The 10,764-nt window shown below is 33.1% G+C and overlaps 5 protein-coding genes across 5 annotated transcripts; 3 read left to right on the top strand and 2 right to left on the bottom strand.

Annotated features, from left to right (window-relative positions):
- Nucleotides 1-1,547: 1,547 nt before the first annotated feature.
- BX663DRAFT_151916 (uncharacterized protein) lies at nt 1,548-3,268 on the bottom strand. Its single transcript, XM_051521611.1, has 4 exons — nt 3,051-3,268; nt 2,621-3,001; nt 2,278-2,570; nt 1,548-2,214 (listed from the first exon to the last, which is right to left on the bottom strand). Exons 1-4 carry the CDS (start codon nt 3,083-3,085, stop codon nt 1,940-1,942), a joined length of 984 nt encoding a protein of 327 aa, XP_051380617.1. The 5' UTR covers nt 3,086-3,268; the 3' UTR covers nt 1,548-1,939.
- A 31-nt stretch (nt 3,269-3,299) lies between these two features.
- BX663DRAFT_151938 (uncharacterized protein) lies at nt 3,300-3,731 on the bottom strand. The gene is made up of 3 exons (XM_051521612.1): nt 3,658-3,731; nt 3,425-3,603; nt 3,300-3,369 (listed from the first exon to the last, which is right to left on the bottom strand). Exons 1-2 carry the CDS (start codon nt 3,698-3,700, stop codon nt 3,452-3,454), a joined length of 195 nt encoding a protein of 64 aa, XP_051380616.1. The 5' UTR covers nt 3,701-3,731; the 3' UTR covers nt 3,300-3,369; nt 3,425-3,451.
- Nucleotides 3,732-5,672: 1,941 nt separating this feature from the next.
- Nucleotides 5,673-5,994, top strand: BX663DRAFT_517077 (uncharacterized protein). Its single transcript, XM_051528678.1, has 2 exons — nt 5,673-5,854; nt 5,876-5,994. Exons 1-2 carry the CDS (start codon nt 5,769-5,771, stop codon nt 5,964-5,966), a joined length of 177 nt encoding a protein of 58 aa, XP_051380615.1. The 5' UTR covers nt 5,673-5,768; the 3' UTR covers nt 5,967-5,994.
- Nucleotides 5,995-8,829: 2,835 nt separating this feature from the next.
- BX663DRAFT_562974 (uncharacterized protein) lies at nt 8,830-9,907 on the top strand (the record flags this gene model as incomplete). The annotated part of the gene is made up of 2 exons (XM_051531992.1): nt 8,830-9,430; nt 9,614-9,907. The coding sequence occupies 2 exons, from the start codon at nt 8,830-8,832 to the stop codon at nt 9,769-9,771; spliced, it is 759 nt and encodes a 252-aa protein (XP_051380614.1). The 3' UTR covers nt 9,772-9,907.
- Nucleotides 9,796-10,164, top strand: BX663DRAFT_488251 (uncharacterized protein; the record flags this gene model as incomplete). Its single annotated transcript, XM_051524801.1, has 1 exon — nt 9,796-10,164. One exon carries the CDS (start codon nt 9,796-9,798, stop codon nt 10,162-10,164), a length of 369 nt encoding a protein of 122 aa, XP_051380613.1.
- Between the last annotated feature and the right edge of the window lie 600 nt (nt 10,165-10,764).

Raw genomic sequence — 10,764 nt, 5'->3', positions numbered from 1 at the left:
TTTTACAATAGTCCAAAAGTTTTCGATTGCATTCAACTCTGGTGAATACGGAGGTAAATACATGACTCTGTAACCTCTGCCCTCAATTTTTCGAATTATAAGATGCGATTTGTGAATGGTGCAATTGTCCGTCACAAGATAACTGCCTTTTAGGCCTTTGTCCGTATCCATAATGTCAAGTAGTTCATTTATGAACTTTATAAAATGAGTCATAGTAGTGCCTTTTGAGGGGGCTTTATTGGCTTCAGTTCTGTCAACGTGTTCAATCTCGACATACTCTACCACAGGTTTCTCAATGACGATCTTGCCCGCTCTTTGTTTGCCCTTTGCAAGCTTTCTCTTTTTTGATTTTTCACTTTTATTTGCCGCAGATTTTGGAGCCTTCCCCTTTCTTGGTGGGGTTTTTTTCATTGCGACATGAATAACACTGGAGGAGCGGATAGCACCGACGATGGTGTGAGATGGTGCACGAGTCTTCTCAAGCTCTACAAAGGCAGGGATTCCTATAGCTGACCTTGCCCAGCTGCTCCTCATATTAATATTAAAGCCAGCCTCATCAATGAAAACGCAGTTTTTATCGAAGTCTAGATCTGAATCCTTCCACTTCATGAACCATTCATATCTTGTTTGTAGGTTATCAACTGAGTTTCCTATTTTTGTTTCAAAGGTTGGCTTCTTAACGGTGATAAACATATTGTTCTTCAAGTGATGATTCATTTGAGATTTGGAAATTAAGAAGTCTTTAAACTTAGACACGTCAACGAGTCAATGATATCAACAGTACGCAATTATGGATCTTTTTCTACTATTTTTTGAATGTGTTCTTTGTGTTCTTCGTGTTCTTCAGTAAGAGTTCGAGGTTTTCCAATATTTTTCTCAGATTTTTTATATGTCTCTATGCAAACAGGACGAACATAAAATACTACTACTAGTTTGTTATATTATTTCAATTATTCACACATTTATGTAGACTGTCAGAGACACCTGTATATCAAGCTAAACGTCCAAATGAAGCCACATTGCCGCCCATACACAGCCTTTCAATTGCAACAATCATTTGTATGGTGAGGTCTATTTGTGGATTTCGTGGGTTGAACTGGTATATCATGCGATGTTTGATTTGTTTCTTGATGAAAAAGAGATGCGATTTGGCCATCCTTAACTCTTGCTTGAAGCGAATCCCACCGAGAGCTTCAACGAGCCAATTGAGATTTGTTTAAAGTTTTGGAACTTCAATTCAAATAGACAAGTATCTGTGTCCTGAAATTACGAGATATGCGAAAATCTTCGGAATATCATGTGTCAAATCAGTTAAGGAAAAGTTCCCTTGCAGCTGTCTCACTAATATTTTTGCTGTTATTTTATCTTCAAGGGAGTTGAATAGTCTTCTTCTTTCACTGATTTTAGGTATCTTATGTGTAATAGAAAAACGAACAACAGAAACCTAAATCTCTACACCAGATACTTTTTTAGATCTTTAAAATCTGTTGAACACTCTACATAAAAAGACATAAGACCGAAAAACTAACTACTGTTCTAGCCTTAGCCTTGTTAGTCAGTTCTTAGCAAATATCTTGTTAGCTTTTATCATTGTTGCGGAACGAGACTCCGCTTACCAATGCCAGCGCTGCTAATTTGGATGAGTTTATGTATGTAGAACAGTATCTCGGCAATAATCAGCCCACACTCATTCTTAAATATTACTTTTTGTAAGCACTCATGTCACTAGAGATTATACAATAAATAATTCATACTGCCTTTGTTTGAAAATCGCTATGCAATCTACAAAAAGGGATGTAGATCCCATCGATATAATTTATTGGATATAAGGTTGGTTGGATATGACATTGGATATCTTAAGTATAAAAAATAAAATTAAAACATACTATGCATTACTAGCAGTATCAAGTCCTTCGGTGATACTTTTATGATTGTCATCTTAAGCAAAGTCTCGTTTTCTTTTTGAATTCTTGTGAAAAGTGGGTGGAATGGGAGGATCTTCTCCAAGATCATACTCAAGTGCTGACTCGTTTTTTGAAATCAATAAGTGCGTTTTTTCCATGTTTAATCGAGCTGTATATACCAATTTCATTATAGAGACAAGCGAACTCATAAAATTTAAGGAGGAAACGGGAAAATATAAAGGCTTAAGCCTGCTTATGCGGCATACATTACCCCCTGGTGAGTCCATGATAATTAGTGAAATTTTAGTTTCTATATAATACAGAATGAGCTATTCTACGAAGTTTAATAAAAGTATTCATTTTTTGTATTTACCCATGATCATCAAGCTTGAGATGGTGATATCGTTTACTAATGACGGTGTTTTCTTTGCAAGACTATTAAACATGTCTTTCATAATGATCGGAATTTTGAACATGCCATCAGAGAGTTCTTTTGTACTATTGTTTTCGTCTTTCCCACATTCCATACATCCATATTCATTAGGTTGAAGTTTATATACCATGTCCACTTTTCTTCCCATTAACTTTCGTGCAGCTTGGTTGATATTTGCGATAGTTCGTGCAACGTTCAGTCCATAGGATGAAGAAGTACTTGATTTCTCCCCACTTTGAATAATAGTTAATAAAATTGTCAATAAAACAAAAAAATAAAATACCTTCTTGATTTGATTGCAGAATAATCAAATACAGTGTCTATTAATAACCAGATACGGCGTAGGATATCCGCTTCAGATTGGTCACTGAGAGGGAAGTAATTGGACATAAAGAGCTTTATCGTATTTAGAACAATTGTTTGTGCCCATGCTAAAGCTTTATCGTTTCTAGGGTGGAAATTGGCAGCCTTCACGTTAGTATACAATTTGTCTAAGTCGTTTTCTGTTGAGAGTAATAGCAATGAGTTAAAGTAATTTTCCAAATCAGTAGGTAAATTTGGTAATCGTTTCAACTTGAATGTTTTGATCTCATTCAAATCCTCTTTTGTAAACACTGTCTCCCAGCATTGATCTCCGCTGTCAAGAATGAGGGAATGACATGGACTAAAGAATCGGGTTAAAACAAGGAAAAAAAAAAGAATTCAATACTTACTGTTCGAAGGTGCAAGCTAGAGCAAATTGTTCCATTTTTTTTTTCGACTATTGTACCAGATGATAATTTCCACATGTTCATCGGATTTAAATTTTTATAAAGTTCTTCAATAGCTATCTTATCTTCCGGCTCTAATAAGGCTTGTTTCATCATGCTTGATCCACCACTAGATGAAGAACTTTCTTCGCTTGCAACTCTTGAAGTAGTAGTTTTACTACTTCTAGAATCATACAAATTAGGGACATTCTCTACATTATAGATTCCTAATTTTTTGTCTTGAACATGACAGAAAATGTTCTCCCAATTAATTTTGCTTTTTCTCTTTAAAAAGAAAAGGTTCAGTATATGTTTTCTACATGATCATGAAAACTTACGTAAGGGATATTAAAGAGCTGTAATGTTTATATAATTCTTTGGACCCATGTCCCTTTGTAGATAAAAAATGATGTATCGTCGTAGCCGTCCACGATGGTTGACGTAAGTTGCTGGGATATCACATTGACTGACATAGTTACACCCGCAGCAGAGATTTCGGCAACGGCGGAAACAATCGCTAAGCAATAGTTAGTAAATTAGTCTTGCATTAGATGACTAAGCTAATAGGTACCTTCTTTATGTTTAGGATCTATGCTTGTAATATCTGCACTCATTTTCGATCGTGCTTTTTCTTTTCTTTTCAAGAGGAGAATAAAGGTAATCCATTTATACGCGTTCCCTATCTTTTGACAAAAAATCGCGTCGGCGAGCATTATAAGCTCCGAAAGTAGAATGACCATTTTCTATTCGGCAGAACCTGAAAAAAAACAGTAATGTAGGCACATCTTCTATAAATGTACTTATTAAAACTAACCATAGTGATATGACTCCTTTCTTCACTGGAGATAAAGTCCTCATTTCACCATGGTGAAATGTTGGTGAATGTGGTAAATGCAACCATGGTGAAATGTTGGTGAATGTGGTAAATGCAACCATGGTGAAATATTGGTGAATGTACTACTATCACCATAATAAAACAACCACTTTTACCATGTTTCCTTTCATAAAACAGACCTTCCATTGGCTTATTTCTTTAAATTTTTACTATATTTAATCATGTTTCATTTTTTTTCATTGGCCTTTTTGAAATTTAAATTAAACGCTTCTTTAATTCTTTTAATATGACACATTTTACACTTCTTTAAAATACAGTTATTAATGGAGCTTATATTATTATTGAAAACGATTATATCCTTTCTTTTTATTATATTAGCCTTTATTATTTCCTTTTTGGGTTAAAGAAGTACAAATAAAAATACGTATAATATTTACATATATAAAAACGATTATAAAAAATGTATATAAAAATAGGTATAAAAATATAAAAAATAGATGCAAAAAATGGTTATAAAAATGAATATTACAAAAAAAAATAAGAATAGATAAATAGATAAATACAGAATAAACCAGAATAACGCGTATATTAGATGTGCCAGAACATCCTAGACAGCTTCTTTCGTAATAAGAGCAGTGCCTATTAAAAAAAAAAGAAAAATAATTAATAAATAAAAAGATATGATAGTTAAATATATTTGCTTACCATTAAAGAAAAAAGCCATCTTATCTATAAGCGTTATCCTGTAAAGTATAGAATAGTTTTCACTTACCTAGATTAAAAGAATTTAGTATTGTAATTATAAAGTAAATAGTATATATGTTTATATTTACCTTTTACATTGCATATAGTCATTTATTTTAAAAGATAAATTCAATAAAATGTGTCTATCTTTTATTGATAGTAAAATTAAAAGGTGTTAGTCTAATAATTACCGAGATTAGGCACTATACGTATGGTATTTACCTTTATATTTTATAAAGAAATCCAATTTAGAAAGCCTCAGATACGATTTCATATTAGATTAGAAGCAAACAAATACATTATAAAGACATATAATAGCCTAGAAAAAAAAAAAGATAAAATATTTTTCAAAAAAAAACAAGTTAGCCTTATCTTTAAGGATTGTAGTATGAAATTAGATATGTGTACGCTTACTTCAAACATTATAGTATACACCCAAATATTAAAATGAAAGCAAAAGTTAGCTATTTTAAAAAAGGATACTACCGTTTGTTATTTCTTTTTTTTGGAAAAAAAATAAATAAAAGATAAAAAAGAAGGAAAATTTTTTTCAGAAAAACAACATGCAAAATATTATATGCATCTTCTATAATTAGTTTTAGTATTATCATTTCATTTTTGTCGTCGACAAAGAACTTAGAAGATAGTAATGCTCGAAAGGAAAATAAAGCAACAGTTGTTATTATTATTTATTAAATGCTAACATTTTCTTCAAAAAAAGATACTTGATAGTGGATTGATTTAACTTTGTTTAGTATTTGTCATATGTTTTTAAAAGATATTATTCTTTACTACTCAAGTCTTTATTAGGAAAAGTAAAGGAAATGAATATAATTCAGACAGTAAAACAAGACTTGATATTACAAAAGCCGATCTAGATATATTTTCACTCCCTTCTTTTTCCATTATCAATAAATAGTACTCACCTTTACAACATGAACACCAACACCAACACCAACGCCAACAACAACAACAACAACAACAACAAGAGAACTTTTGGAGGAATGTCTTCAGAAGACAGATTTGGTGGTCGCCGAATGTACACAGGCACCCCCATTCTTCCTCCCTCCAACACCAACAGCAGCAGTGGTATCCCTGCTCTTATGATGCAACAAATGCTCGAAAAAATGTCAGAAATGAATTGTAAGATCATTCAGCAAGATCAAAAAATAACTCAACTTACCAGCTAGTTGGAAATGGTGGTTGCTAGCTTGCATCAACTACAGCAAGCTAGAACAACTGCCGCCTCTACTGAGCAAGCTTACTGTTTCTACAGCTTTGATTTTGATTTTGTTTCTTAGTTGGTTCTTTTCTTTTTTTTTTTTTTTTGTATATGGTAATACGATAAGCACACAACCAGACGAACAAGTAACGTAATCTAATTAAACGATTGTAAAAAGTTCTGAATTACAAAATATATTTATTACAAGTTACTATGAATTGACTAAATCTAAGTTATGTATTTTTATCTGGCTATTTACACTAAAGTTGTCTTCATCTAATATTACTAAATCTTATTCCAAAGTTCTATTATTAAGTGATTTCAGCAAGTTGATTCCAAAGTGAATTCTAAATCTTCTGACTATTTCCTTATTAATATGATCGCTATCATTGGTCAACTAAGTTTATGACCTCTACACTATATTACAACATTTTGAAAAGCCAGTCGCATTTTATGGGTATAAATAAAAAATTTTTAACGCGCGTCTTTTATTATCTTTACCTTTACATTTTTTCTTAACCATTTACCACTAAAAGCTAAGTCGTCTAAGTAGTGTCATCTTCTTAATGCGCATCTTTATGGTATTTGGTTCTCTAGCGGTCACTAAAAGCTAAGTCGCCTAAGTAGTGTCATCTTCTTAACGCGCATCTTTATGATCGTTGGATTTTTTTTCGGGAGTAAAATTGTCTTCACCTTCACGTGGTTACTTCTGTCAGTAGAGCCTTTTTTTTTGGCTTGAAGCCGAGAGAGACATTCTATATATAAAACAAATGGTTTAAATTTACTACATTAATAAAATATGCAAAAAACTGGGATCACCAGATTTTCATAAGTCTGTCTTAAATTGCCTCGTCTCTACATGCCTGATACATACAGTATGGCTGGTAAATATTGGCCAATTTAGAAAATTAAATGATGATAATATAAAAATAGTTGGCCCTATAAACCAAAAACTAATTTGGCAAAATTGTCGTATTTGAGGGTAGTTCATACAGTAACATTTACTTGATAAATCATAAAAAAGGAAGAAAAACAAATCAACACAAAAATCATAACCAAAAATCACGTTGTTTACTATGACTTATTATACTGAACAACTTAAAAATAAAGTATGAGCTTAAAATATAGGAAAATAAACTCATAACCAAACTGTATCTATAATACTATGTTGTACTTGATTAATAAACAAGGCAATGAGTAAACACGAATTCATAAACAACACATACATCTCATCGTTTACGTCATAGCCACAACCATATAAAGAGTTCAGGAACAAAATTGATTAGAGTGCGTCTGTACTGGAATAGTCAATTTCTCTAGGTTTCAAAAAAAAAAAAAAATTAAACAGTAAAAAAAAAACATAATCTTTATACGTTATAGGATATTTTTCCTTTGTAGTAATAACACTGAGCTTCCTACAAAATGTATTTTATGCCATTATAAACGTTCTGACAGATGCGTTTTAAAAGTTTCCACAAAAAAAAAAAGAAAAAAAAAACTATTGAGGTCAAAGTCAGTCGCTTAAAGGTGAGAAGGTTCAAGATGTCCGTAGGCTGGTAAAACAATTTGGTCTTCGCACTGCAACCAATAGGATCTGACGGCATTTAGTATAACCGAAATTATTTCAATCTTCACGTCAATGAATTGGATCAAAAAATTGCATTAGTTAAAAATAAACAATTAGCGACTTCAAACTCGGTAAAGTATTTAAACATACAGAGGCAGCTTTGATTCGTTTTAGTTTTCTATATATATATTTTTTCCATTATTATTACTATGCCTAGATTATCTAAAACTAAATCAGCCATGCGCCAAAGAAGTGCTGTTGCCTCTGCTAACCGCTGGAATAAAACTCTTGCTACAGCAGTAAGGCCTGAAGGATCAAAGCCATGTTATTACCAAAGAGGAACAGTTATTTTTAGATCATGCGGTTACTACAGCCGAGCTAAATGACTTAGTTGATTGCGACAATCAAAACGAAGCTGATGCTTCTAACAGCAACAACGTATTAAGCTGCTTAAACTGGAACAATGAGAAGAACAAGAAATGACTAGAAGAGGAAAAAAAGTGAAAAAAAGATTCAAAAGAAAGAGACCTTCGCCGTAAAAAAAACAAAAAACAGAGATAATTCGGAGGGAAGTGGGAAAGTGACTGAATTCTATAATTCAACTGAAAAAAAGATGCTAACTGCTGAAGAAATAGAAACAGAAGTAATTGCAACAGAATTGAGAAAAATCAAAGCAGCAATTGCCAAACTAGACCTAGAAGTAAAGCCTGCTATGAATATGAAGTCTGCTGCTAACAAAAGCGTCGACTTTCACTAATCAAGACTAAGGGCAGTTCGAGTTTTTTAAAGAAAATTGTTGAAAGCGAAAAGAAGGCCACAATTGCAGCAAAGGAAGCAGCCGTCGAAGTGTGGATAACTCCCTCGCAATATCATCGATCTCACTCATTCCACAAATGGGTCATTGAATATGTTGAGAGTAGTGCTTTGTCAATGCACATGTAGGGCAAGCATATGAAAAGAGTATCAGTTTTAGCCGACCCTGATATCAAAAAGGAGGCAGTCGAATGGCTCAGGTCTCAAAAGCCAACGCTCAGGACTATTCCTGCCCTTAGAAACTAGCTCAAGGATGTTATCCTTTCCAAAAAGCTGAAAATATCCAATGCTTCTGTAGCGTCCGAAGATCTAGCTGAAGATACGCACCCTCTTTCAAACTATGTGCTTTCAACATACCTACGTGAATAGGGTTTCCAATACAAAACAGGTAAATATATATATGATTATATTTAAAAGAGCACATTATCCAAAATACATACTTATTTTTCAATACAAAACATAAGGTAAATACAACAGGACATACTATGAAGGGCACGAGAGAGAAGATGTGGTTGAATACAGATCCAAATGGGCAAAAGAGATGGTGGAGTATCACAGACGCATGGATAAATATTCAGTTGACGATGAAGCGAATATTGTTCCTCCCACTCTTCGCGAAGGTGAAAAAAAAATAGTGCTTGTCACTCACGATGAAAGCACATTTTACTCTAATGATGGAAAACTCATCAGGTGGTGCGAGCAAAATGAAACTACCATTCTTCTTAAAGGTTCTGGTGGTTCAATTATGGTCAGCGAGTTTATGTGTCCTTGTCATGGAACTATGCGAGGCAAAATAAATGGGAAAGAGAAAACCTCAAGGAAACTATTTTTTGCGGGAAGTTCGAAAGGAAAAGAAGGGTGGTGGACGTGTGCTCATTTAGTAAAACAGCTAGAAAAAGAGGCGATTCCTTTATTTGAATTGCTTCATCCCGGCTGCACTGGCTTATTTGCTTTTGATCAAAGTTCAAGCCATAGAGAGTTCGATAAAGATGCGTTGATTGCCAGTAGAATGTCGTCTGAGGACACAATTTTCAAAGATAAACCTGGCGGCTTCAAGTTTAAAGACGGTTGGTTTAAAAACAGCTTCACCAACAAAAAGCAAATGCAGCCAATGCATGCGACAAGAGACTTCTCAAAATCAGCAGTCAGAAATGATATTCAAAGTGCACTTGAAAAAAAAAGAAGCTCCTAACATCCAACGTATTATGAGCAAACATAGAACTGGAATAGTAAGTATAGTAATTACATAGATGAAGCGAACTAGATTTCATCGACAAAAAAAAAGTAATTATTGGCACAGCACACTAACGCTACCACATCAGTTTAGTATCGTGTTTATTTCAAAGGAACGTTTAATATCTTGGATGAGCGTGGTCTATTCAAAAAGTTGGCCAAAAAACGTAAACAGAAAAACTCAAAGCATGTGAGACCTTTGAAATGTTGTGCTGAGAAGCTTCATTCAGTGCAACCAGACTTTAAAGAAGAAAAATCAATGCTGGAGTGACCACTTTCAAATCATGGTCATATCATGACACTTTACCCCAAATATCACTGTGAGTGTAATTGGATTGAAAGGCATTGGGTTGCTGTCAAAAGAAACGCTAGGCTTCAATGTGACTACATATATGCATCTTTGAAAGAGAATATCGATTTTTTTCTTGTTTACAATCAAAATCACAATCAAGAAACCAATAGAAAGTTCTTTAACAAAAGTTTCAGATACATCGAAGCATACAGCCAAGAAAAAGATGTGTTTGAAACTGAAGAAATCATAAAAAAGTTTTCTAAAGGGTATACCTTTCACAGACGTCTGGTGTACCTTTTTGTTTTTAGTATCATCTTACTCAGTACAATAAAAAATCGCATCAAAGCCTATTCTAGTCCAGACGCACTCTAATAATAGATTTTATATAAGCCTAGCTAACTTATATAAAATACAGTGTGGATATTTAAGGATTAAATATCACTGAAAAAAAATGAGAAAAAAAAAACGAGTTCTTAATAGTTCCTTTTTATTCAGAAAAGTTGTTTGAAAAAAATATATTAAACTAAATTACTATCTACTATTTATACAAAAGAATTATTATTATCATAGTTCAAATCATGGTATGATTGTATCATGATTGAGAGGTTTGAAGGGGTAAAGATTAAATCTTTACCAGATATTAGGAAGAAATTCATATCTGAAAATCTTTGGCTTACAATTTAAGATGAGTTTATCCGTGATTATTTTGTGGTGTGATATTAGTTACCTACCAATCTTTATGCACTGCGATTGACATAAGATTGCTTTATGATTGCTATCATGATTATTATTAATAATTATTTATTTTATTACATAAGTTATATTAAAGATCAGATTTGATCTTTCTAGATTGCTACTATTTACTAGGGATTATGTAGTCGTCACCACAAGGAGAAGTCTCCAAAATCTGCGGCAAATAAAAGTGAAAAATCAAAAAAGAGAAAGCTTGCAAAGGGCAAACAAAGAGCGGGC

The sequence above is a fragment of the Cokeromyces recurvatus genome (genome assembly GCF_025118155.1).
Source record: "Cokeromyces recurvatus strain NRRL 2243 chromosome Unknown BX663scaffold_22, whole genome shotgun sequence".
In the NCBI taxonomy this organism is placed as follows: Eukaryota; Fungi; Mucoromycota; class Mucoromycetes; order Mucorales; family Mucoraceae; genus Cokeromyces; species Cokeromyces recurvatus.
This window is presented reverse-complemented; position numbering and strand designations above follow the sequence as displayed.

Bases quoted from the DNA above. Each gene is read 5' to 3' on its own strand.
- BX663DRAFT_151916 (XM_051521611.1), bottom strand. From the start codon at position 3,085: ATGGAACAATTTGCTCTAGCTTGCACCTTCGAACA. The intron at 3,002-3,050 runs GTAAGTATTGAA...CCGATTCTTTAG, and splicing joins CTAGCTTGCACCTTCGAACA to TCCATGTCATTCCCTCATTC. The intron at 2,215-2,277 runs GTAAATACAAAA...TGTATTATATAG, and splicing joins CTCAAGCTTGATGATCATGG to AAACTAAAATTTCACTAATT.
- BX663DRAFT_151938 (XM_051521612.1), bottom strand. From the start codon at position 3,700: ATGAGTGCAGATATTACAAGCATAGATCCTAAACATAAAGAAG. The intron at 3,604-3,657 runs GTACCTATTAGC...ACTATTGCTTAG, and splicing joins AGATCCTAAACATAAAGAAG to CGATTGTTTCCGCCGTTGCC.
- BX663DRAFT_517077 (XM_051528678.1), top strand. From the start codon at position 5,769: ATGATGCAACAAATGCTCGAAAAAATGTCAGAAATGAATTGTAAGATC.